This window comes from Urocitellus parryii, chromosome 3 (assembly GCF_045843805.1).
Source record: "Urocitellus parryii isolate mUroPar1 chromosome 3, mUroPar1.hap1, whole genome shotgun sequence".
Classification (NCBI taxonomy): domain Eukaryota; kingdom Metazoa; phylum Chordata; class Mammalia; order Rodentia; family Sciuridae; genus Urocitellus; species Urocitellus parryii.
In genome coordinates this window covers 138,551,695-138,577,056 of record NC_135533.1, presented here as the reverse complement: position 1 = coordinate 138,577,056, position 25,362 = coordinate 138,551,695, and the positions used below count along the sequence as shown (strand labels likewise).

Sequence of the window (25,362 nt, the reverse complement as noted above, 5' to 3'; positions counted from 1 at the left end):
AACAGGAGAGTCTGATACCGTGCCTGATTCATACTGAGTGAGCCCGTGAACACAGAGGGCTGGGAGCCCAGGAGAACCCCGCTTCCTCCGTGAGCTGGGGCTCCTGGGGCACCCCTACCTTCCCCGACTCATCACCCCTCCACCAGGGGAGTAGGGCGAGTCCCGAGGAGGTGACGTCCTTCTCGCAGCCCACACAGGACAGCCAGCCACCCTGAGGCTCCGAGGCTCGGTACTCGGAATAGAGGGGGGCTGGGGACCCAGACAAGCAGAAGAATCCAGCCCTGGCCGAGGGGCTCTTCCTAAAGGATCAGGGACTTGGCGAGGGGAAGTGGGTCGGGGGTGAGCCTCAGAAGGGCCAAATTCCCCAGCTCTGGAATGGGCCCCTGTGGACTCTCTTTTTGCAGAGTTGGGGACACGGAGACCCAGAGAGAGAAAGGAATTGGGTGGGCTGCAGCGGTGGGCTGCAGTGGTGGGCTGCAGGTGAGGGCTGGGGCTGGGTTCAAGACACAGCCTGGGGCAAGGCCAGGCGCCCTCTGGGCCCCTCTCCCGTCTGTAAACTGGAACAGCGCTCGCTGCCGGCCTCCCAGAGCGCGGGGAGTCTGAACGTGAGGACCGTCCACCCGGCCAGCAGGGACGAGGACACACAGGCCGTTGGTGGCAGTGGGGCTCCAGCAGAGAGCTTCCTGTTTCTTCGTCTGGAGCCCATCCCACCCCCCAGGCTGTCTGTCCTTCTGCTGTTCCTTTGCATCAAAGGATGTGGGGCTGGTCCCAGGGGTCCCAGCTCCGCCCGCGGGGACGCCAATGCCATCCTGTCCCTTTTCAGGAGCTCAGAGGACAACCTCTTCGCCCACAAGGGCCAGGAAGGTCCAGGGGCCAAGTGCTGGGAGCTGCCTTTGAATAAAGGTCTTGGCTGCTGCCCAAGGTGGACAGACCGACCTTCCCTCTCAGTGGGCACCAGAGCAGGGGCAGAGAGACAGGAGCCATGGAGGATCCTCAAAGACCCCTTGCCAGGGGCAGGACCCAAAGGTGCAGTCGGGAAGGTTGGGGTTTTTTTTTTTTTTTTTTTTTTTTTACCCAGATGTCTTTACTCTGGCCCAAACTCACGTGCAGAACACTAGTCAACCCCCAGGGGGACTGTCCTCATGTTCACTCGTGGGATAGTGACCCCCGAGGACAGACAGCGGCTGCCCCATGTCATGCCAAGGTCAGTTCCAAGCACTCTTAGGGCTATAAGGGGGGAGACTGCATTGAGCCGCAGTAGCCAGGGGGCCAGAGGCTGTAAACACCAGAGAAAGGAGTTAAGAAGCCACATGCCGACAGCTACCATTTATTAAGCACTTACTGTGTGCCAGGCCCTATGGACAAGGTCATGCCCGACAGGCATGAGCTCAGGTGGTCCTCACGACGCGTAGGTGGCAAACCTATAATCATCCTCATTTCACAGAGGAAGAGACCGAGGCTCAGAGAGACTCTCACCTCCCTGGAGGTCAGACACATCAGAACCAGGCTCACTCCCGGGGGACAGCCTCGCCATCCAGCCGAATGTCAGACGTCACGTCAGTAGATCAACAAATAAAACTCCCAGATTTAGAGAAAGACCTTCTTGGGGGGATTGATTTAGGTTCTCGAATCACATCTGATGGTTGAACCGATCTACTCTGCATTAGAAAGAACCCGATTTAAGTCCCAGCTCAAGTGCGTGACAGCTGTGTGAATCTGGGTGAGTTTTCTGCTGCCCCAGAGCCTCGGTTTGCTCATCTGGACAATGGGAACAATCCACCTATCCAATCAATAATTGCAAGAACTCAGAGCTCCTGAGGGTGGGTGATTAGCTCAGTAAACATTCCTCTCATTCATCCAGAGTGACAGCAAGTCGTGAACAGCCCGTGGCTGGATGAAGGGGCAGGGGTCACTTATTCCACCGTCTAGCGGCCCCCTCCTTCTCCTGAGCAAACCAATCAATCAAAATTGCTCTCTTGGCCAGAGGACCGGCCGGACTGAGTTCAAGGGACTCCCCTCTGACCGTGCCTGTGCCCGTCCGTTCATCACAAGGGGCCTCTGGGCAGAGGAGATTAAAAGCCTTCTGAACCGTCGGCCCTTGATCTCCAGAAACTTCCATTTCCGCTCCGAGTAATAACAACTCTGTCTCCGGCAGAAAATTGGTGAGAGCAAAAACATAAACCACCCCAGGCCATGCTCAGCCCAGTTGGAACCTGAATATATCTCTGAGATGCAAAGGTTAGGCGCGGTGACCCGAGCTAAGGAAAGAACACACTGCCTCATCACAGCCGCCTGGTCCCCGGGGCTAAGAAAAACCCGATGGAGAGCAAAGCTGCTCCTCTGTCACCCTCCACACCTGCGGATCAGAGAGCAGGAACTCGGCCATGATCACCTGCCAATCACTCCCCCTTCAAAACCACCCAGAGGGGCGTGAGAGGTGCGCAGGGGAGGCGGAGGCCTCGCTGAGCCTGGATCAAGGAGCCATTTAGGAGTGTCGGAGGGAAACAGAGCGCCCGCACCTGGCCCACAGAGCCGCAGTGCTGGGGACCAGAGGGGGCCGCCCTGTCCCCAACCCTCCCCCCAGCCAGGGCAGCCCCAGGCGGTGACTTACTTGCGGAGAAGTTGGCCTCCGTGGTGTGGACCGAGTGGACAGGAGGGGTGGACGGCAGGAAGGGCGCGTGTCCCACGAAGAAGGAGCGCAGGGAGCGCTCGGACAGCAGCGGGGAGCGCTGTTGGGAGGGGATGTTCTCGCAGCTGCCCACGCTGCTGTGGATCTTGAGGTTCAAGGGTTTGCTCTTCTTCTTGGCTCTGGGAGGGAGACAGAAGACCACAGGGAAATGTATCCATCCAGGCACGGAATTAGGGCCAGGCTCGAGTCTCCCCCTGGAGGGTCCCAACCCCCAGGGGGACAGGAGAAGGTCCACAGCATCCAGGAAGAGAGAAAGGGGCCGGGTGGAGGGGCACCATGGAGGACAGCTAAGGGGACAGCCATCCTTTCCACCCTGCTCCCTCAAGAAGCTCTACAGAGCCCAGGGCCAAGGGCATCTTCCCCTCACCCTCTGAGCTCTCAGGGTCAGGAGCCCCACACTGTCCTCTGGTGTCTGAAGAAGTGGACCTCGGTGCCTTCAGGAGGTCTGTGTCAAGGTGGCCTCTACCCCCATCCGAGACGTCAGTCCCCAAGTCACTGCCCTGCATCCATAGGAGAACAACCTGCTTGGGCACCCCCCCACTGGTTCTCGGTCCATCCCCGACCAGGAGCTCTGGATGGTACCCATCTTGGGGGTGCAGAAGGAAGCAGGCCCCCCACACTGTGGGCTGGACCCCACGAGGCCCCTCAAGGGCAGCTGCAGGAGATGTGTGGGCCCTGGGTGCCCCCAGCCCTCCTCCCTGCGCCCACCAGAGAGCAACCAGCATCCCTTGGGGGCTGGGGGTGGGGACATGTGGCGGGGGAGGGTATCCTGGTGAACAGGGCCACACTCCCCAGATTTTGACGCTGGTTTCACCAACCTCAGGCGAGTCATTTTCACGCCGCCAACTTCACTCTCTTATCCATCAGAGAGTTCTTTGCCAGGATGTGGAGAAGATTAGATAAAATAATCCCTGGAAATTACTCAGTCTGAAGTGTCGGGATCCATCCTGATTGTTATCTGCCATGGGGATCCCTCTGAGGATTCCTTTGAAGTATATGCAACTAAAACCATGTGGAAACTTCTAGAAAGTTTGGTCCTAAGCTCAGAGACTCTCTGAGACCCGGGAGATGCGAGATGCTACCAAACCCCCATACCTAGCAAGTGACTCGCACTGGGCAGGAACTTAAATATTTGTTGAATGATCTCGAAACAGCAAAATGAAGAAAGGTACTGAGGATTTTGTCCCAGAACCCCCTCAGCCCGTAGCCTCTGACCGATGGCCGGCTCCAAATCCACTGGAGAGAAGACGGAAGAGGGACACCTGACCTCAACCCTGTAACCCCGATGGGCTGAGTGGGCGTCTGCCCTGTCTACCACAGAGTGCATTCGTGCAAAACCCTGCAAAAAAGGCAGGGTGCACGGAATTGTAAACATCAGGAAATTCATCACAACTCTCTGAAGGAAAGAAACGGTGTGATATTTAAACAGTTAATTAACAGCAATGTGTTACCACGGTTAATATCCAATCAGAAGCCAACTGTCTTACTATCGCCAACTATCATCAACTATCTTACGAATGATATTTTTGTACGCACTCAAGGTTGGGCTCAATCAAACATATTCTTCAAATGTCTAAAAATTTCAAAAGAGGGGGGGTGAGGGGCTTGGCGATTACGCAACGTCCCATGCTCAAATAAATAAAAACGCCAGGGTTTTCAGGATTCTTTTTGAATCCACATTTTCTCTCTGTCCGTCTTCCTTGCAAGCAGATAATTAGCAGGTGAAGTGGTTCCATTTCCAACAGGACCCTTCACACTGAGAAACAGACGGCGAGGAAATGTTAAAAGCAGAAGCACTCCAGCCAGGTGCTGATGGGCTTGGATCTGCAGCTCAGAGAGGGCATCTCGAGAGGCCTCGACACAAGGTATGGACATTTTAAAACCTGTCCAGTTTACCAGGCAGAGATTAATGACAGCACCGACCGCGGCTGCTATTATTGCTACTTTGAATACAGACCGTGTCCCGGGGGCTGAGTCTGGGGTTTTTCAGGTCTCATTCCAAGCCTCCCCATGACCTCTAGGAGGATGCCATGTTATCCTCTCTCCACTGACAAGGACACAGAGAAAGGACAGGTGATAGGGAAAGGGCAGGGGAAGGGTGGCCCGTCTCTCAACTGTATCCACACCAGACTCTCCCCGTCAGTCCTGACTCCAGACCACTGTCCACCCTGAGCCCACGTCTCTGACTTCTAGCAGAATCCCGGAAGGCTCCTCCATCTCTTCTCTTGGAAGACTTCGCCACAATACCCCAGAACCCCACATAGATATTTCCATTTGTCCTTCTCCCCCTCTCTTGCTCCGAGCCCTCTCAGTTTTGAGCGACTAAAGAGGAAGGGCAAGATGGCAAGATGGCCTCTCACGGAATGTTCCTACTGTTCCTAATGTCCTCTGACCCTCTCACCCTTGGCTTATGAGCCTCCGCCACCAGGAGGAACACCCTCTCGTCCTCTTTGTCCTCGACGGCTCAGCTCTGATGTCACCTCCTTCAGGAAGCCTTCCGAGACCCCAGTCCCTCCCAGCATGGACTGGCCACTCTTCCTGCAGGGAGCCCTCTCTAGTGCTCCCTCGTCCCTCCAGCCTGGGTTGACACCACGCGGCCATGGTTATTCCCGGTTCCCCACATCTGTCGGACTGTAGTTTTCTATTCTATTTTTTTTTTTTTTTCCAAATGGGTTTTTCCAATTTCTCATCTCAGCCCCCGGAAAGCAACAACCCCGTAGAGTTCATTTTCCTATCTTTGGCAATCAGCGCAGACACTGGCACATAGTAGGTGGTCGCTGGATGCTTCCTAAATGATCGCTCTGGCACGGGCCACGTGTCACTCATTCCATTTCCATTTCAATCGTAGGCTCCTTGAGGGCAGGAACCCGTGGGGTTCCCATGGTTGAATCCCTCAGCCCCTAGTTTGGCACCAGATGAATGAAAAGCACCCCTAAAGTTGGCTTGGAAACGCGTCTCCCCGTCCCCAGGAGCTGGTTGAAGGGTGCTTGGTTAAAAACTGCATCCCAACTACCCTCACCCCTCCTGCCCACCTCTCCCAAACCCCACCCTGTGCAGCCGGGGGCGGAGCGCCCTCTGGTGGCCAAAGCAAAGCCTCCTTGAATGGAAGAGCCAAGGAAAACTGTTAATTTAAAAACTCAGGCAGCCTAAAAGTCACGCTCTCCAGGAGGCCTGCTGCTCTGCAGTTGAAGGAGCCCCAGTGTGCCTGCAGAGTCGCCCCCTCAAGGCACCGGGGCTGCCAACCCTGCTTATTATCTCCCCCAGGGGCCTGTGGCAAGGACCAGACAGGTGCTTCCTGTTACAGCAGCTCTCCTTGACTGACTCTTCCCTGCCCAGAGTGGAGGAGAGGGAAGCAGGTGGAGGCAGGCAGGGGGGGGCGTCTCATTCCACATGAGCGTCCAGTGGTGAAGATAAAGGAAGCCTCAACCCCAAAGGAGTGCCATCTAGTGCTTAAGCTCACAGGCTTTGGGATGGGGGAGATTGGGGCACTAGTCCTGATGGGGACCTCAAGACAGTGACCTCCCTCCGTGAGCCTCGGTTTCCTCACCTGGCAGTGGGGAGAAGACTTGCCCCTCACCCAGAGGCTACTGTGAGGATGCGGGGTAGCCCACAGGAAGCGCAGGGTCCCCGAGCCTGTTACCGACCTCACCATGACCCGCTGGGACCACGTGACTTTATAGCTATGGCAACAGCCTTGAAGAGCCGGGAACCCAAGCCGATTCTTGTTTTTCATCTGAAACGCCCAACAACCCCCTCACCACCACCACCCTTGATGAGTGAGGAGGACTCAGCCAGACCCAGGGAGGCCACGGTCATCTCCCAGACACCCAAGGGAGCCTCCAGGTGCCCAGCCACCAGGCAGCGAGGCCACACAGATCTCCGGAGAGAACCAGCTCTGACCAGCAGGCACTTAGCAGAAGATCCAAGGCGTCCGAGAGGCTGTCTCCCAACTGGTGGCCACGGATGGAGCAGAGGAGGGGTCGATGGACACGTGGATGGACACGTGGATGGACACGGAGATGAAAGGGAGAAGGAAAGATGGACAGATGGACGGACATAGTGAAGAAAGAGAGGACTGTAGGGTGGGAAGAGGGACCGAAGGAAAGAAAGGAGAGCGATGGGAGAGGAAGCGGGGGGATGAGTGGCCAGAGCAGGGTGGCAGGAAGTCCCACCACGGCCCTCCTGCGCGAAGGAGGCTTCCACAGACGACGAGATGGGCTCCGCCTTCACCATCCCCCCTTGCGCCCCACACGTGCTGTGCCTGGTGACCGTGAGCTGAGGTTCCCGGGAGGTGCTGCGGGTGTCACTCACAGGACGGCGCCTCCCGCGGTCTGTGCAGAGTGGTCCCCGTCCATGGCACCAGTCGCCTATCAGGAAACGGGGCCAAGGACACCCTGGGAGGGGCAGAGACAGCCTCTGGGACCTCCGCCCTGGGGGAGCCGTAGGGCTTTCCAGATGGGGCCCCAGAGCCAGGAGGAGCGGAGCAAAGACACCCCGCTCAGGGGCCGGCGTCCATGCTGAGGAAGGTCGAGTCCGCAGAGGCTCTCCCACAGCTGGGGAAGTGCCGCCCCTTCCCTGATGCCTAATGAACGTGGGCCAGCCCAGGACTGTGAGGATATTATTAGGGTCATTAAAAGGATCCTGAGAATGACGAAGATCCTTTGTCAGTTGGTTCACGAGGCTCCATTTCCAAGTCACCTTCCTCCCTTCCTCCCCCACCTGAGCTGCTGCCCGACCCGTCCTTCCTAGAATCTCAGGTCCACATTTTTTCCCCTTTTTTGGGCCACTTTTTGCTGTATTGAGATGATGACATTCACACGCATAACTTAACAATTAACCACTTGAAGGCAAACGATCCGGAGGCGTTCAGCACATCCACCTGTTGCACCACCGCCCCCTCCACCTAGTCAGACATTCATCTCTCCAAAAGGAAGCCTTTCCCCTATTCCACTCATTCCCAGGTCCCCTCCTGGCCAGCCCCCCAAGACCCCCGGTCTGCTTTCTATCCCTGTCGATGGGCTGATTCTGGAGATTTCATGTAGTTGGGATCATAATATGTGAACTACCCAGAGGGGGTCCGCACGCTAAGGGAACCTCTGTGTCTGGCCTCTTTCACGGAGCAGAAAAGCATCCAAGGTCCACCTGTGTGCAGGTTGGGATCTGGGCTTCATTCTTTTTTTATGGCTGAACAATCAGATCCCTCTTTTGATTGTTTACAAAGTATCTCTGCTCAACAGGCAAAGCCAGGTTTCTAAAAAGTGCTTCCTGCAGCACCTGCCTTTTCTTATAGAATTCGTTAGAATTCTGCACTTATTCCCGTGGCTGCTGGATGAGCATATTCTTCCCTATGGACTGTGCCTATCGTACAAGAAGGGCCTATATCCTCAGCACCTGACTCAAAGCAGGCATCCCCCTGCAGCAGAGCCAAGATCAAGAGCCAGTTCTACACACTCCCACCCCAGCCACATGACCCAACTCCTCTTTCCACCAGGCGAGAATCCAAAGAGAAGTCAGAGAATCCAAAGAGAAGACCAGAAGAGGGCCCTCACCAGAGCCTGACCATGCCAGCACCCTGAATGTGGACTTCCAGCCTCCAAAACTGAGACTACACTTCTTTTATTTACAAATCATCCAGTCTGTGGCATTTTGTTAGAACAAACAGAACTAAGGCTTCATTTATAGAAAGTTTAAGAATGGGCAAGACAGCTGGGCACGGTGGCATACACCTGTCATCCCAGCAGCTCAGGAGGCTGAGTCAGGAGGATCCCGAGTTCAAAGCCAGCCTTGGGAATGGGGAGGTGCTAAACAACTCGGGGCGACCCTGTCTCTAAATAAAATATAAAATAGGGCTGGGGATGGGGCTCAGTGGTGAGTGCCCCTGAGTTCAATCCCTGGTACCCAAAAGAAAACATAAAATAATGGACAAAACCAATCAATGGCAAGAGAGGGGCAGATCAGTGATCACCTTGAGGAGGCCGTGACTGGAAGAGGACCCCAGGAGCTTTCTGGAAGGTAGAGAATGTTCTTGGTCTTATCTTGGTGATGACTACCTGGATCTACTGATAAAAATTCATCAAGCTATACACACACACACACAAAAAAAAACTGTGTGCTTTGCTTCTGTATAAAAGTTATAGCTGATGAAGGTTTTTCTTTTCAAGCAATCATAAAAAAAAAAAAAAAAGACAAGCAACCCGATTAAAAAGTGGGCAAAGGTCTTGAACAGGCATTTCTCCCAGGAAGATTGATGCGTGGCCAACAAGCCGTTAAACCTGCTCCAGGGAATCAGTCAGTAGGGGATGACAAGTCAAGACTGCAGTGAGCTGCATCTCCAAACCTACCAGGACGGTCAGGCCAGCGCCGGCCAGGGAGCAGGGGTGCGGAATGGGAAACCAGAGACATTGGTGAGAAGGCGGAGAATGGGAGCCTCGTTCACGGCTGGCGGAAGTAGAGAATGGAGATGGGCTCTCCCAAGGGCAAAGAATGTTGGTCAAAGTGTCCCGTCTCCGGCTGCTCTTATTCCCAAGAACCTCTCGAGGTCTCACCAGCACTGCGTGTTTTGGACTGAGTTATAACACCCCCCCAAATGGAGGTCCTGACTCCCGGTCCCTCCAAATATGACTGCATTTGGAGAGAGGGTCTTTAAAAGAGGTGGTTAAGGTTAAACGGGACCATAAACGTGGGGCCTTCATCCAACAGGACTAGTGTCTATGTAAGAGGAGGAAGAGACACCAGGGACAGGTAAGCATGGAGAAAAGGCCAGGTGACATACATTCAGAAGGCAGCCACCTGCAAGCCAAGGGGAGAGGCCTCAGGAGAAACTGACCCTGCTGACACCTCGATCCCGGACTTCCAGTTTCCAGAACCGTGAGAAGATATGCGTCTGCTGCTGAAGCTGCCCAGCCTGCGGTATTTTGTTACAGCATCTCTAGCTGACTAATACCGTGTGTTTATCTCAAGGGATGCTTTGGCCCCATGGTTGAAATCAGAAAAACACCTGCTGCCTTTTGTGGAACAGCCACCAGGGCGACACACAGGGCTGAGCAGCATGGAGTGATAATCTGTAGGGTGTTCACTTCTGCCTTTGTTCTCGGTCTCCACCAACTAGAACAGATTTTCCATCTTCATCTGGTTTGTGAATGTGGTCTCCGAGGCCCAGGAAAATGCCTGGTATGCAAAGTCCTCTGAGCTACACTTTGGGTGATTGCTCAGGGGGTTCTCACCACCTTAAGTTCCATCTTACACGGTGAAGCAACGGAGCCCATCCAGCACCAATGTCCTGGACCAGTTTGTCCAAATCCAGGGCCTGGGTCCCCACGATGGCATGAGACGCCATTCCAGCCCCGCACCAGCCCGGGGACCTTCCCCGCTGCTCTGGGTCCCAGACATCTGTACAAACTGCTTTCTGGGTGAGACACACATGTCATCTTCCTTGCTGGGTCACCATAGCGACTTGGGCTGGGGACAAGATTCCTTGCAGGAAGCAGAGCTATCTTCCCCAGCTACATAGCAGAAGTGCTCAGAGGCCAAAGAAGAGGCACCACCTGTGTGCCCCCGTCCCACCAACTGAGCTGCAGACACCGGGCTGGCTCAGGAGGCATCAGTTCCCAGGTGGTCGTGGGATCTGGCTGGGGGGACGGTGGCTCTCAGTGTGGCAGATTTCCAAGCAGCTCCTGGGGACCTCTGAAGTGCACAGGCTAGTTTTCCATGGCCCAGGGCAGTGCAGTAACACCATGATCCGTTCAGCAGGGACTGAGAATCAAGTGACCCTGGGTGACAGTGCAGCTCCCCTTATACCAGTGGGAGGTCTTGGGCAATTTACTTCTCCATTCTGAGCTGATCTCCTCACTTTTCAGAGAGGGAGACATCCCTAAGTTGTAGTGACAATCACATGAAATTTACCAGGGGTCTGCCCTGGGCCAGCCGTGTCACAGATAGGGTCCTCCCTCAGGGTGAATCTGTTGATTCCAAGAAGTTTTCTACTTGGTGAAGGCACTCGACCTCCACTGTTTTCTAGGTACTCCCTTTCACCTTGAACCTGCTCTACCTGAGCTCCTCCATCCTTCTCTCTAGCATGCCACCCGCCTCCCTGCACATCCTTAAGGGCTCAGATCAAGTACAAGCTCCTTTGCATCCTCCAGAGCCATCCCAGCCTGCACTGCCATCAACAGCCTCCCATGGATGGCATTGACTGGTGTCCAGGTGCCTGTCCCTGTGTGCATCAGCTCATGCGGTCCTCAGAACGACCCTCTAAGGAAGGTCCTATGGCAACACCCTCTCTGTAGACGAGAAAGCCAAAGCTCGGAGACGTGGTTACAAATCTGGCGTACACCCACCACGCATGCTCTAAGCCCAGGGCCCTGGATCAGGCCCTTCTGGAGACAAAAAGGGAGGACAAGATGAGGCCTTCGTATGTCCCCACTTCCTATGTCCAGCCCCGCAGACCTGGCCATGGAGCAAAAGTCTGGTAGGGGGTCACCTTCCAGTCTACTCAATGGCTGTTGGGGGGTGGGGGTCACAAAGCACAGCAGACCCCTCAACTTCAGTGTGACCCACTAGAAATTAGAATCCCAAGGTGCAGGTCATCCCTGCTGACCCCCGAGCTGGGTGTGGAGGCTCAGGAAGCCCCAGTGAAGGCGGGGGACCGCCTGAGAGTTCAAATGGGCAGCTCCAGGGTCTTCCAGACTCAGTTGGGCTGGTGAACCATGAACCAAGTAGGGGCCCTATCCAGCCTTCTGCTCCCCACCCTCTTCTTTTTTTTTTTTTAAATAGATAAAGTTTCCTTGGAACAAGATCCAACCTATTTATTTACTGTTGTCTGTGGCTTTTTCTACCTAATAGCAAAGTCGGTTGCACAGAGAGCGATCCTCTGGCCCCCATCGTATTTACTACCTGACCCTTTACAGTACACATGTGCTGAACTCCATCCAAACTACTTGTCCTCAGGTGTTTATCCAGAAAAACAGCCTGAGAGCCCCCAGAACCTGCTTAGGATGCACAGTCCCTCCAGAGGAAAATGTCTCTTGATCTTTGGTGTCTAAATAACAAACATCCTCTCCTCCCGTTCCCCTTCCAGGGCCAGGCCCTGGAAATATCTTTCATCAGTAAACGTAAAGTCATTTGCCTAAACCTTTGCTGTTCTAGATAGCGGCAAAAAAATTCAATCTGAAAATTTTGAGATAAAATTTAAAATTCTGTTTATCAGCCACAGTTCAGGTGCCCCGAAGTCACACGTGGGTAGTGGCAGCTGCAGCAGAGACAGCAGATTAGAGCACCTTTCCCAACGCCTTTTGGACATCGCTGCCCTCAACCTCGCCTGCTCCCGGGACTGAGGGGTGAAGGGGCGCCCCAATCTCCTGTTCCATCAATCCCTCCATCCTGTTGCTCTCTCCCCTCTCCCCTGTTGGCTCCAAGTTTGATTTCTGTCTCCCTACAACAGTGGGATCCACTTCGCTTAACAAAAGATGGGAAGCAGCTGAAGTACGCGCCAGCGTGGACAGGTCAATGAAATCATGGTAACTCTGTTCAGTGGGAACAAGGTGGGCATTAAAAAGAATCAGGATAGAGGGGAAACACTGGCATTTATGATTCAGGAAGGTGGGAAGAGGCCAAAAAAAAAAAATATGTGCATGGATGAGTCTTCCCATGTCTTTAAAAGACAAATATGAATTCAATAATGACCCGATAAATATGACTAAGACAATAAGGTAAGTGGACTGTAGCGATAAAGAAGGCCGACTAGAGCCACACCCAGGCCAACGGGTGAGACCACCAGGAGCCACGTGCAGAAGTTGACTCTGGGGATGTGGCGGGCAGGCCTGAATGTCACGGAGAAGCCAGACTCGCACAGATTTGGAGGAAGAGGGGACCAGAGAACTGCAGGGAGAGTCCATGAACCTCAGCAAGGCCAGGGCAGGTCACCTCACCTCGGGGAGAGCCAGGAGGAGCCAGGAGGAGGTGAGGTTGGAGGTGGGGGGCCAGATCTCTGCAGATCCTCGTTTGCCTCTGTCAGGAGATGGGGTTGTGTTCTGAGAGCCGAGGAGCCTACCTGGGGGCTTTAAGAACACAGGGGATGAGAGGGGATTCTGTTGGTGAGAGGTCACTCTGCCTGACCTGCAGCTGACCCTGGTGAGGCAAGAATGGATTTGGGGATCTGAAAGGAGGACACTGGGGTCACCCAGGCAGGAGAGGAGGGTGGCTTGGGCCAGGGCCAGGCCATGAGGTGGAGGGCAGGAGGCGACTGGGGCCCAGCTCTCCAGGATGTGCTGGTCCACTGGGACCCGCAGCTCACTGCTGCCACCCAGCATTGCAAGAGGAGGTGGCACCACCCACTGCTAACCCGGGGAAAGACCAGTTTCAGAATTCCAAGTATGGTTTCTACTAAATGCACATCATTTTGCACTGTTGCAAAAACTCCTAAGTTGAACCCTCCTGAGCTGGGGGACTTAGGTAGAAACCTCTTCTGGAAGGATCCGGTTGGCGGCTGTGGACTGGGGTAGATGCTTGGTTATACTGGAGCTTGTCTCCTTCAGTTGAATTGAGTAACAACCATCTTTTATAATTAAAAAAACATGATTTTAAAATGACTTATGCTAAGGTTTTCCTCTTTATTTTAGTCTAAGACAGAAAGTTGAAAGCAGAGGTACAGACATGGAAAGATGAGGTCAATTGTTCTTGAATATTTTTAATGATGTTTTATTTTATTTTTTTTCAAGAAGTACCAAATTGAAGGTCAAATTTGAGATGGATTTTTGTTTCTCAAATGGCTGTTCTACCTCAGCTGCCAGCTGCAATCTCAGATTGAATTGATGGGTATAAAAATGTGGTTGCTGTCAGGAGTGGTGGTGCACACCTGTGATTCCAGGGACTTGGGAGGCTGAGGCAGGAGGATCACAAGTTCGAGACCAGCCTCAGCAATTAGTGAGACCCTATCTCAAAATTTAAAAATAGGCTGGGCACAGTGGCACATGCCTGTAATCCCAGTGGCTCGGGAGGCCGAGGCAGGAGGATCAAAAGTTCAAAGGCAGCCTCAGCAAGAGCAAGGCACTAAGCAACTCAGGGAGACTGTCTCTAAATAAAATACAAACTAGGGCTGGGGATGTGGCTCAGGGGTCGAGTGCCTGAATTCAATCCCTGGTACCAAAAAAAAAAAAGAAAAGAAAAGAAAAGAATTAAAAAGAGCTGGGGATGTGGCCCAGTGGTTAAGTGTCCCTGGGTTCAATTTCTAGGACCAAAAAGTAATAATAATAAAATCTTTAAAAAATTATAAATATACATATGGTTGTCTACAAATTCCTAGGAAATAAACATGCATATTACACACATATGTGATATGTGTGTGTGTGTACACATACATATAGAGACAGTATACAATATGAACCTATGTACTTGAATCATATATGAGATGTCTTAGGAACCAAAATATAAACTGTTTTTTTTGTGTGTGTGTGTGAAGTTCAAACTTTATGGAGTGACAAATCAGCTCTCAAAACACTGGGGAGTGATATTGGCAAGTTATGTTGTCACACTGTGTGCCTGTTGAATACGTCACAACACATCCCACCATCAGGCACCAATAAAGAAAAATGGGAAAGACCCCACGGACCTCCTAGGGAGACATGATTTGGGGAAAGAGAAAATCGTCCCTCCACGGCCCGCTCGCCTCGTGACACCTCGTTCACGGCTTCGGACACAGAGGGAGGAAAAAGCGAAGAAAGGCCAGGTGTTGCTGGCGGGGGTCACCGAGTGGTTTTCTAGCAAGGTCCAGAGAGTGAACAGCAGAAGCTCTGCAAGTCACATGTTCTCTGGGGCAACGAAGGACTCTGCCCTGTGACAATATAATGTCCCTGCCGGAGCGCTACCGTGTCCAACAACACTGGGCTGATGTGGCCCTGGGGCTCCAGTCGACCGACCCCTGAGCTCAGAGGACCTCGGTTCACCTGAAAGCAGGACAGTCCAAGTCAGCCCAAGTGACCCCTGAATTCCACTTGGCATCGCCTAGCTGTCCCTGAGACAGGCTGGGGCTTGTCACCCGCGGCTCTCTGCTTCTCCATGGCTCCAACTTGGGCTCTGACCTACGCACTCATTTTTCAGATCCCGCCATAAGCGCATAAGCGTGGGCCTCTCCCGGCATCTGGAAGTGCTGGGTGGGGGTGGGGAGGGTCGGGACGTGTTTGTCCATGGTGGGCATGTGACAAGGGCTCAGTGGAGACTTTTAGTTAATCGAAGGCACCAGGGTGCAGGTGTCCCGTGGCACCGAGAGAGCCACTTGGCTCTGTGCCAGAAGGGGACACAGAGCTGGTACCCACCCGCGGGTGTATTTCTAATAAGCAGCTTTTGCTGCAGAGCGGCTGAGTGGAGGCTGGCCTGAAGGAAACCCAGGTGGCCTCCTCCAAGAACGAATCCCCAACACTTGTCAGACTGCCAGGGTCGGCTCCAAGACCCCGCTCTCTGCCTGAGAGACTAGGGCCAGGCGCTGCGCTGGGACATGCTGTCTCTTGGCCACAGGAACAGCTGAGACTCTCACTCTGCAGTTAGGGTCACCCGGGTGGTGGATGGTTATGGCCTCAGGATACAACTCAAGAAAAGCCAGGGTGTGACCGCAGATCTGGCTGACTTCACCCTTAGTTCTATTGTCGGAGTTATCACCTAAACTCTCATTGCATCAGGTGCCTGTGCAGACAGGAAGTCACCAGGTGGTCCATTCCAAGGTGAGCCAGCTAGAACCAAGCTTCAGGCTAGCCAACTGGGCATCTGGGCATCTGGCTACAGGCTGATCTCGCACACAGACAGAGATGTCTCTGCCTCGTGGAATAATCTGGAAGCCCAAGATTCCTCTCCAGGTGAAGATCCTCTGTACAGCCCAGCCAGCGACCCCATGTCATCATCTGAGCTCATCCAGATAGCGAGCTGGGACCTGGCCTCTGGGGCATGCTCAGTGCCAGCTCCCGGGCCTGATGACTTCCCTGCATCCCTGTGATTAGCAACTAATCTTATTTTTTTGTTCCCCAACCCATAAATCAGTTACAGACCAAATATTTACACAGGCCATCATTTCCTACTGAACTAGGGCTCATGACAGCCTTCATTATTAAAAAGGATGACTGATTGGAGGCAGAGATTTCACGGGCCTGTGGCTGGTTATTTTCTTTTAAGTTTCCTTCCTCCTCCCCTTGCCTGCAGAAAAGACAATTTCCAAGATAAATTGGCACAGAGGTCTACTCCCACAGTCTCCCCGGAGCAGATGGGACAGGGTGGGGGGACAGGCTTCCATCCATGCAATTCACCAAGGACAGGGTGGGGGCTGACCTCTCCTCCCTCTTGGCCTCACCCTGGGGTCAGGGAGTGGAGCAGGGAGTCATCTGACTCAAAAACATCCCCTGAAATAAGAAGCTTAAGATATCACCACAGACACTTCTGAAATCCAAAGAAATCACTCGAAACTAGTTTGAAAACTTATATTCCAATAAACAGCAGAATCTAGAAGACACTGACTGACTTCTAGCCACATCTGAACCACGGGATATAGAAACCCTGAACAGACCAACGTGGAGCAATGAGACCGGAGCAGCAATTCAAAGCCTTCCAACAAAGAAAAGCTCAGGACCAGATGGATTCTCAGACCTTTAAAGAAGAACTAACAACAGTCCCCCTCAAATTATTCCATGAAACAGAAAGGGAGGGAACACTGTCAAATTCATTCTATTAAGCCTGTGTCAACCGGATACCAAAACCAGGCAAAGACACATCAAGGAAAGAAAACTCTAGACCCATATCCTGAACGAACATTGATGCAAAAATCCTTAATAAAATATTGGCAAGCCATATCAAAAACACATTCAGGGCTGGGGCTGCGGCTCAGCGGCAGAGCACTTGCCTAGCATGTGTGAGGCACTGGGTTCCATCCTTAGCACCACATAAAAATAAATAAAATAAAGGCATTCTGTCCATCTACAACTACAAAAAATAAAAAATTTTTAAAAACCCACATTGAGAAGATAACATGGGCTGGGGGTTGTGGCTCAGTGGTAGTGCGCTTGCCTAGCATGTGTGAGGCACTGGGTTCAATTCCCAGCACCACGTACAAACACATAAAATAAAGGTACATCAACAACTTAAAAAATATTTTTTAAAAAAGAAGATAACACATGATGATTAAGTGGGTTTTAATCCCAGGGATGAAAGATTGGTTTGATATATATTAATCAATAAGTATAATTCATCACATAAAAATAATTAAGGCCAAGAATCACATGATCACCTCAATAAATGCAGAAAAAGCCTTTGTCAAAGTCCAGTACCCACTCATGTTAAAAAACACTAGAGAAACTAGGGATAGAAGGAACTTCCCTTCACAGGGTGAGGGATATATATATGACAAACCCAAGGCTGACAACACACCAAACAGAAAAACTGAAAATATTTCCTCTAAAATTAGCAGCAAGACAAGGAAGTCCACTCTCACACTCCTATTCAACATAGTCCTTGAAATGCTAGCCTGAGCAATCAGTCAAGAAAAGGAAATTAAAAGATACAAATAGGAAACAAGAAATCAAATTATCTCTGTTTTCTGATGACATGATTGTATATCTAGAAGACCCAAAAACACCTACCAGAAGACTTCTAGAGCTGATAAAAATCCATCAAAATAGAAGAATGTAAGATCAACATACATAAATAAATCATTTTCCTGTATTCTAATAATGAATCTGCTGAGAAAGAAATCAGGAAAACTATCCCATTCACAATAAGCTCAAGAACAAAAACTTGAGAATAGATCTAAATCTAATCAAGGAGGTAAAAGACCTGTGCAATGAGAATTATAGAACATTGAAGAAGGAAATTGAAGAAGACCTTAGAAGTTGGAAAGACCTCCTATGTTCATGGATAGGAAGAATTAATATGGTCAAAATGGCCGTACTACCAAAAGCAAAATACAGATTCAATGAAATCCCCATCAAAATACCAATGACATTCTTTACAGAACTAGAAAAAAAAAGTCCTAAAATTCATGTGGAAGAATAAAAGATCCAGAATAAACAAAGAAATTCTAATCCAAAAAAGCAATGCTGGAGGCATCATGATATCTGATATCAAATTATTCAACAGTGCTATCATAATAACAGCACGGTACTGACACCCAAATAGACATGAAGACCATTGGAATAGAGGACACAGAGACAACCCCACGTGAATACAGTCACTTGATATCTCGCAAAGGTGCCAAACATCTATGTTGGAGAAAAGAAAATCTTTTTAGCAAATGTCACTGGGAAAACCGGATACCTGTATGTAGAAAAATGAAACTAGATCCCCACATTTCACCCTGCACAAAAGTCCACTCAAAGTGGAGCAAAGACCTAGAAATTAGAATAGAAACTCGGCAACTGCTGGAAGAAAGCAGAGTCAACATACCAACCTCTCGGTGCAGACACCAACTTTCTTAACGATACCCTTAAAGCTCCTGAAATAAAACCAAGAACTGATAAGTGGGATGGCATCAAAATTAAAAAGCTTCTGCACAGTCGGGGGAACAATTAAGAATGGGAGGAGAGAGGCTCGAGAGGGGGAGGACATCTTTACCAGCCACTCCTTTGGTAGGAGATTAATATCCAGAATATATCAAGGACTTGAAAGCCTTCACAGCAATAATCCAATCGATAAATGGGCCAAAGAATGTCCAAGACCCTTAGCAATCAGGAAATGAGAATCAAAACTACCCGGGGCTTTCATCTCACTCCAGTCAGAATGGCAACCGTCCAAACTACAGATGAACGAAAGGGCTGGTGAGGGTGGGGGACCCGCACGCTGTTGGGGGACTGCAGCGAGCACTACCGCTTTGGAAAGCAGTTTGGAGATTCCTCCACCACCCAGCTGGACCGCATCCTGATATGTACCCAAAGAACTAAAGTCAGCCTCCTCTAGTGACGTGGGGACATCAGGGTTGACAGCCCTGCTATTCACAACAGCCAAGTTCTGGACCCAGCCCACCTGCCTGTCCACAGATGAATGAGTGGAGGAAGGAAATGTGGTCGGTATGCCCAATGGCGTTTTCCTCCTCCATAAAGGACAATAAAATCATGTCATTTGAGGGTAAATGGATGGAACCAGAGAACATCATGGTGAGTGAAATCAGCCAGAGTCGCAACGCCAAGTCCAGGGTTGAGTGTTTTCTCTCACACAGGGAAGCTAGCGCCAAAGAAGAGAAAGGGCAGGGGTCAGGAGGGTCGCGGGACAATAGAAGGGATGTCAGGGGAGTAGAGGAAGGGGTGGGGGATGGGAGAGGGTGGGGGATGGGAGAAGGGAGGACGTGTGGATTGAAATGGACCAAATTACGTCATGTACGTAGGTGAAGGGGCCTCGGTGATTTTGGCCTTTAGGTTTATCTAAAAGCATCAATTAAAAAAAAATGATCAATAAATAGAAGGAGGACCTCTGTCATGACTTAAATCACCCTGGACTTTGATGCTAGCTTCCCTTGTTGTAAAAAAATTAAACTTAATTAAAACAAACAACAAAAAGAAGAAGAAAAAAAACCAGGAATAGCCAAATGAGCGCTCTGTCTTTTTCCACTCCAGGGGCCATTCACTGAGCCTTCACTCCGAGCCTGCATTTGTGCTAAACATTTGACAGGCGTTTGCTCATTTTATCCTTTGAGGTGGAATGTGACCTCTCTAGATGAAGAAACAGAGGGTCAGAGAAGCTGGGTGACTTGCACACAACATCAGAGCCAGGATTTGAACCAGGTTCTGTTTGATCCCCCAAACTCTCTTAGTCCTCAAAACTATATCCCAGCCTCCCTCAGGCCTGGACTAGCTTGAACACCTGGTAAGGCCGTGCTCAGTCCTTTGAGTTTTCAACACCTTGACATCTCCCTAGGAAACCACGTGGGATCGGCATCCTAAGTGCATGTGGCATTGACAACTGTTGCTAAGGGAGTGAGCCAGCGAGGACCCTTCTCTGCCCAAGAGAGAAACAGCCTCGACCATCTCTCTGGACCCGCCCAGAGGTTGCTGGGCAGCTGCCAGGGCCAGGGCGGGTGCTCAACCTCACTGAGCTCTCAGGTTCTTGCTTGCAAATTGAGGGGTCGGAGCAGATCTCTCAAGTGTCCCTTGGTTCTCAACACTTCCCAGCCTGACCTTGGGCAGGGCAGCGTCCATGCGGTGTCCAGCCTTTTTATTTATCCACTGCTATGCCCTCTTCTGCCCCTTGCTTCTGTGGGGCAGATGAGTCAGCGCTAGCTGGGCAGAGACGCCGGCGAGGATGAGCCCATCGGTGTGGAATTTCCAGTGATTCAGTCCTGGCCATCCTATTGTGACTCCAAGAATAAACTTGGAAACTTTCTTTGTGGGTTGAAAGAATCGTGGCCTGAAATCTGTGCCGGGTTGCAAAGCAAGGCTTTCGAAGGGACTTTCAAATTTTCATCCAGCGGTGACTTTTATGATAGAGACGGTGCTCATTTGGGATTAAATAGCCTGGGGGGGGGGTGTCGGGGGCACCGCCAATGGGACTTAGCATCTGTAATTACTCCTGCTCAGCTGGACTCGCATATTTAAATATCTGAGCCAATAATCTGGTATCACTGCCTGGAAGGAGAGATCACGGTGTGTTTTGCAACCCGAAGCAACTACTCCGCCTCTCCCGGGGGGGGGGGGGGGGGGGGGGGGGGGGGGATTTCTCCTGAGCCACACACTATCTTGTTGGAGGTGTCAACAAGGGACATGGCTCTCTCCAAGTTATCAAGTGCCAATCAGGCCAATCCAAATCTCTCTGGGGAACATAAATCTTGAGCCGTGCCACACAATAACAGGGTAAAAGATCATCTGAAGCCGTTTATCTCCCAAAGCCTGTCCAATCAGTCTTGCTACTCAGAAGCCCCAGGACTGCAGGGTCCCCTCCTCTGTGGCCTGGGGACCCCGGCATTCCTGTGGATCCTGAGAGTTACCCCAGGATCTTCCTAGTAGTTTCATTTTTCTGCTTAAGATGGCTAGAGGTGGCTTCTGTTGTTTGGAACCAAAGACCCCAGAGACTCAGACCTGTGAAGCTGAACTTCCTCTTTAAAAAATAAAAGTACAGCTCAAGCTTTCACCAAGTCAGACTCGGCCTGCTCCACCACAGTTCCTCAGATCCCCTGGGGTCGGGCCTGGAAATCTGCATTTTAACAAATTTCCCAAAGTCTCCTTCCTCCTCCCAAGAACCACCGCTCTGTATGGTCATTCTGCACCGTGACACCTGCCTGCATCATCAAGGACAGTCAGACACCATGGTGTCACTGTCTCTATAAGCACTAATGCTCAGGCTCCATCACCATCCCCATCAGAACAGACCACGGTGTTAAAGTCAAATCTGAGGCACCCTGGGGACAGTCCCATTTTGGGGGTCCCCATCTGAGCACACACAGAAAGCAAAGCAGGAGTCATCTTAAGAAGGGAGTCAGTCGATAAAATATGATGCATCCACCTTTAGAATACTACACAGTCAACAAAAAGGATGAGGTGGCTCCACAGCACGGGTCAACAAATTTTCTCTAAAGGGCCAAATAGTAAATATCCTAGACGTCACAGGCCAGGCAGTCTCCGCGCCCATGACTCAACTCAGCCTTTGTAGCACCACAGCAGTCACAGGAAATATATAAAGAAGTGGGCTTGGCTGTGTGCCAATAAAACTTTATTGACAAAATAAAGAGTGGGCCAGATGTGGCTCAGGGGCTAAGGTTTGATGACTCCCAAGACATACGGACTCACCCAGGACACTAACTGCCACACAGCACGTGTAGCATGGTCTTCTGTGTACAGACAAATGAAGGTGAATACAACACAACGTGTCCGGCTGTGTCCACTGTGTGGTCGTATGGAAAGCACCGGAAGGGTCTGCACTGAGGAAGCGGGTGGGAATGATGGGCTGGGAAACTTCCCAGTCCGAATGCGTGTGTGAATCTTTTGCAATGAAACTGCCTAGAGGGTGTGTGTGTGTGTGTGTGTGTGTGTGTGTGTGTGTGCAGGGGGGATATGCAAAGAAAAAAGGAGTGGGAAGGAAGAAAGAAGGGGAAAAGAAAGGGAGATGGAGTGAGGGAGAGAGGGAGGGAAGAAGAAGGTCCTCCACTGAGCCGCTATTGTCTGGGACAGAACCTGGCGCATAGTAACGGCTCAAGAAATAGTTGTTACAACAGTGAGAGAGACCCAGCCTCTCCCTCATTAACCCAACAACTAACCACTCAGCTGTGGTCTTGAGCCCTTGACCCCGGGGCACAGAGAGAGCTCCCGCTGTGTGTGACTCATTGAAATGTCTTGAACTGACTGCTGCTGGCACCCAGGTTAATTAAATGGCAATGATCTTTTTAAAAATAAATGAATGAATCCAGTTGCCTTTCTCACATTATCCTATCAAAGGGGTCTCATTCTGTGGCCCTTGGCTGGCTTGGAACAGGACAGTGGGGGCTAGTGGCTTTTGCTCTGTATGTGGAGACTTATGTCCTGGTTCTCAGCAGGCACAGGTCTGCTCCGGGGTCATGCGGATTCCCGGATCCGCAGGCAGAGACCCCCATCTCCAGGGAAACTCCGCTCAAAGGCCGCGGTGTCTGCGGCCAGGGGCGGGCAGATTCTGATTCAGAGGGGAATCTGCAAACCTTCTCTCCAACGCAGGAACGGGGCTCCCCGACCTCTTTGACAACGCTGCCATCAGGACTGAGACTTGAGGGGACACAGGGAGAAATGAGAAGCAGGGCAGGCGTGTTGTGAAGGATAAGAAAGAAAAACCCTGCTGTACGTTTGGACATCTTGTTGGATGGTGCCTTGGAATCCAGGGTGACGGGCACCTTGACTGGCAGGTCCAGGAAGCAATGTCACATGAGAGGTCAAAGTCCTTGGGAAACGCAACCCGGAGCCTTACTGCCTCAGGGAGATGGTGGGGATGAACCCTGGGCCATGACCGCGGCCGGCCACAGCCCCTGGGAAGCCCAAGGAGACCCCTGCCCTCCTGCATATGCAGACTCCCGCCCTCTGACGCGGCCGCCTTCCGGGTGACATCCCAGCCGTGTTTCTTCAGCACCGAGATGAATTATGCATCAGAGAGGTCTGGCAGGTTGACAGAGACAGACGGCTGCCCACCGAGGGCCGTGCCCGGTGCCAACCAAGGCGTCACATCAAGACGTGCCCAAGGGCACCCCCTGCCCCCCATCCGGCTCGGAGCTGAATCTCTCCGCCGCGCCTGTCTCTGATGCTATTGACAGCATCTCCCCCAGATCTCCTGAGAATGCCAAAGCGTCAGCAAGGTGACCTGCGGGCCACACTACGGCTGCCAATTAAGTCCAGGGGCAGGAAAAAAATAGTCAAGCCAGTAAGAAGGGCCGGTGGTCTCCAGGGGGCTGCCCAGGCTGCATTCGCTGTATGACCTTCCATCTTCAGAGCCTACACGGGAGGTACGGGGTCACATCCCCATTGTACAGATGAGAAGACTGAGGCCCAGAGAGGGAGCGGCTGGCCCAGGGGCCGCAGAGGTGGCATTCCACCCACACCCCGGCTGGCCACAAGTGTGGGGTCCTCTACTCTGCAGGTATCACAAGAACAGGGACAAGGAGACAAGGCCATCAGGAAATGCACAAAGCACTTGAAGAGGGGCACCTTTCCAAAGAAGAGAGACCAATGGCGGTCACCGTTTCCATTTATGTGACATCCGTGGGACGGGCCAGAAGACTGGCGGCTTCCAGGGGCTGGAGGGAGGGAGGGAAGTGGAGGGGGGATGGTAACCGACGAACAGGCACAGGGCTTCCTTTGGGGGTGATGAAAACATTCTGGAACTATTTTAGAGGTGTGATGGCAGATCGCTGTGCATGTGTCCAATGCCACCAAGCGACAGGTGGTTAATTTTACCTTATGTGAGATTCGCCTCCAAAAAAAAGATTTTTTTTTTTAAAGTGGGATCCAAAGAAATGAGGAAGCAGAATGGTTACAGAAAAGGGGGTGTGGGAGTCGGAGACTGGGAGGCCTTGGCCACCAAAGCTGCCCTGTCCTCAAGCAGCCACAGTCCAGTGGAGGAGCCGAGCCTGACCCCCCCCCAGGGAAGTTAAGCAGCAGAGTGAGTTGTGACAAGTCACCCCGGGGTGACAGAAGCACCAGGTTCCTTGGTTCACTGAAGAGTAGACCTGGAGACGCTTGGGTGAGAACCAACTTCAAATGGCCCCCCATCCACCCTCCATGAAAGCCCAGAGGATGCACCTGGCTTTCTAGAACATTCCTGATTGGGAGGAGGAAGTTCCCTTTCCAAAATCTACACAACTTCCTCCCCTGGGCCTCGGCCCAGGTCACTGAAGACAGGTGGTTGCTTCTAAGGACCCCCAGGGTCTCCAGGCCTGGGTCTTGACAGTCAACATCCCTTGGGGACAATGGGTACTGCCGTGACTCCCCAAGCCTGGCTCAGTCCTCGGCACCCAGCAAGCAGGTGACGTGTGACTCCAGGAGGATAGACATCTCCTTTCCAAAGCCCACCTCCTCAGAAAGCTCATCTCCTGCCAGACATGGCAGTCTGTGGAACTTTCCAGACCCCTAAGACCCCCAATGGCAGGTGAGGGACACCTGCCGCTCAGGTCCCTTGCTCCAGGCGTCTGCCACCAGGCGGTGAACCAGGCTCTTAGGAGACACTTCCCGACTCTGGGCCCATGGACTAAGCCCTCTGCTCTGCTCCTCCCTTACGAACCACCTCTCCCCTCCACTTCTGGGTTCCCGGGTCCATGGTGCTGGCCGAGGGGTCGTCATTGGCCTTGAACTTTGTCTTGGGGGAGGGAGGAAAGGATTAACCAAAACACCTGAAATCCACCCGGGGATGTGAAGAGACTGGAACCCGGGCAGGTGGGTGATAGAAACGGAGCAGGTGCTGCGGGGACCAGGACCCAGGCTGCTCCTCCTGCAAAACCTGAAAATGGAAGCCCGACTGGACCAGGGATCCCACCTCGGGGTGGGTGTCCTGCAGAAGAGCTGAGAGCGGGGCTGAGAGGGACCCTCCCTGTGCCCAGAGCAGCACTGTCCCCAGCAGCCAGAAGACACAAGCAGCCCCGGAGCCCGCGGAGGGGCGGGCGGGAAGACAGACAGGTGGCCTGCACGCACCTGGAGCACCACGCATCCGGGAAGGACCTTCTGACACGGGGGACAGCCCGGGTGGGCCCCGAGGACTTCATGTGAGGTGAAAGGAGCCGTGCATCAGCAGGACCAACACTGCCTGAGCTACAGCAGCGGCTGCCCAGAGGAGCCAGGTTCACAGAGACAGGCCCACGGTGGTCGCGGGGCCGAGGGCAGGAGGGCACAGGGCAGGGGACGGGGGTTATCATTTCACAGGTGCCCAGTTTCCATTCAGCAACATCCAGAAAGTTCTGGAGGTGGATGGTGGCCCCGGATGCCCAACAATAGGAATGAACCTATCCCCACTGAACTGTTCTTGGATGTATTAAAATGGAAACATTTACCACCATCCAAAAATGACAAAAATCTACGCGGCTGCAGGCGGATAACCCACCGTCGGAGAATGGAGAAGAAAGCCTGCGAGGACCAGAGAGAAAGAGAGATGGTGAAAAGCAGCTGCTTTACTTTAAGAAGGCCAAAGAGGGGGCCAGTAGGGCTTGCGGGTGCCCTAGGGGTGCCACCCTGTGGGAACAGGATGATTGGGGGTGACAGCTGCCAGAGACA

General features: G+C 52.3%; 1 protein-coding gene across 1 annotated transcript in view; it reads right to left on the bottom strand.

Moving 5' to 3' along the window:
- Positions 1-25,362, bottom strand: part of Ksr2 (kinase suppressor of ras 2) — a 340,405-nt gene that overhangs the window by 136,608 nt on the left and 178,435 nt on the right. The window contains exon 5 of the mRNA XM_026386144.2: positions 2,612-2,808. Within this exon, the coding sequence (XP_026241929.2) occupies positions 2,612-2,808 (197 nt within the window). The remainder of the gene's footprint in view (positions 1-2,611; positions 2,809-25,362) is intronic.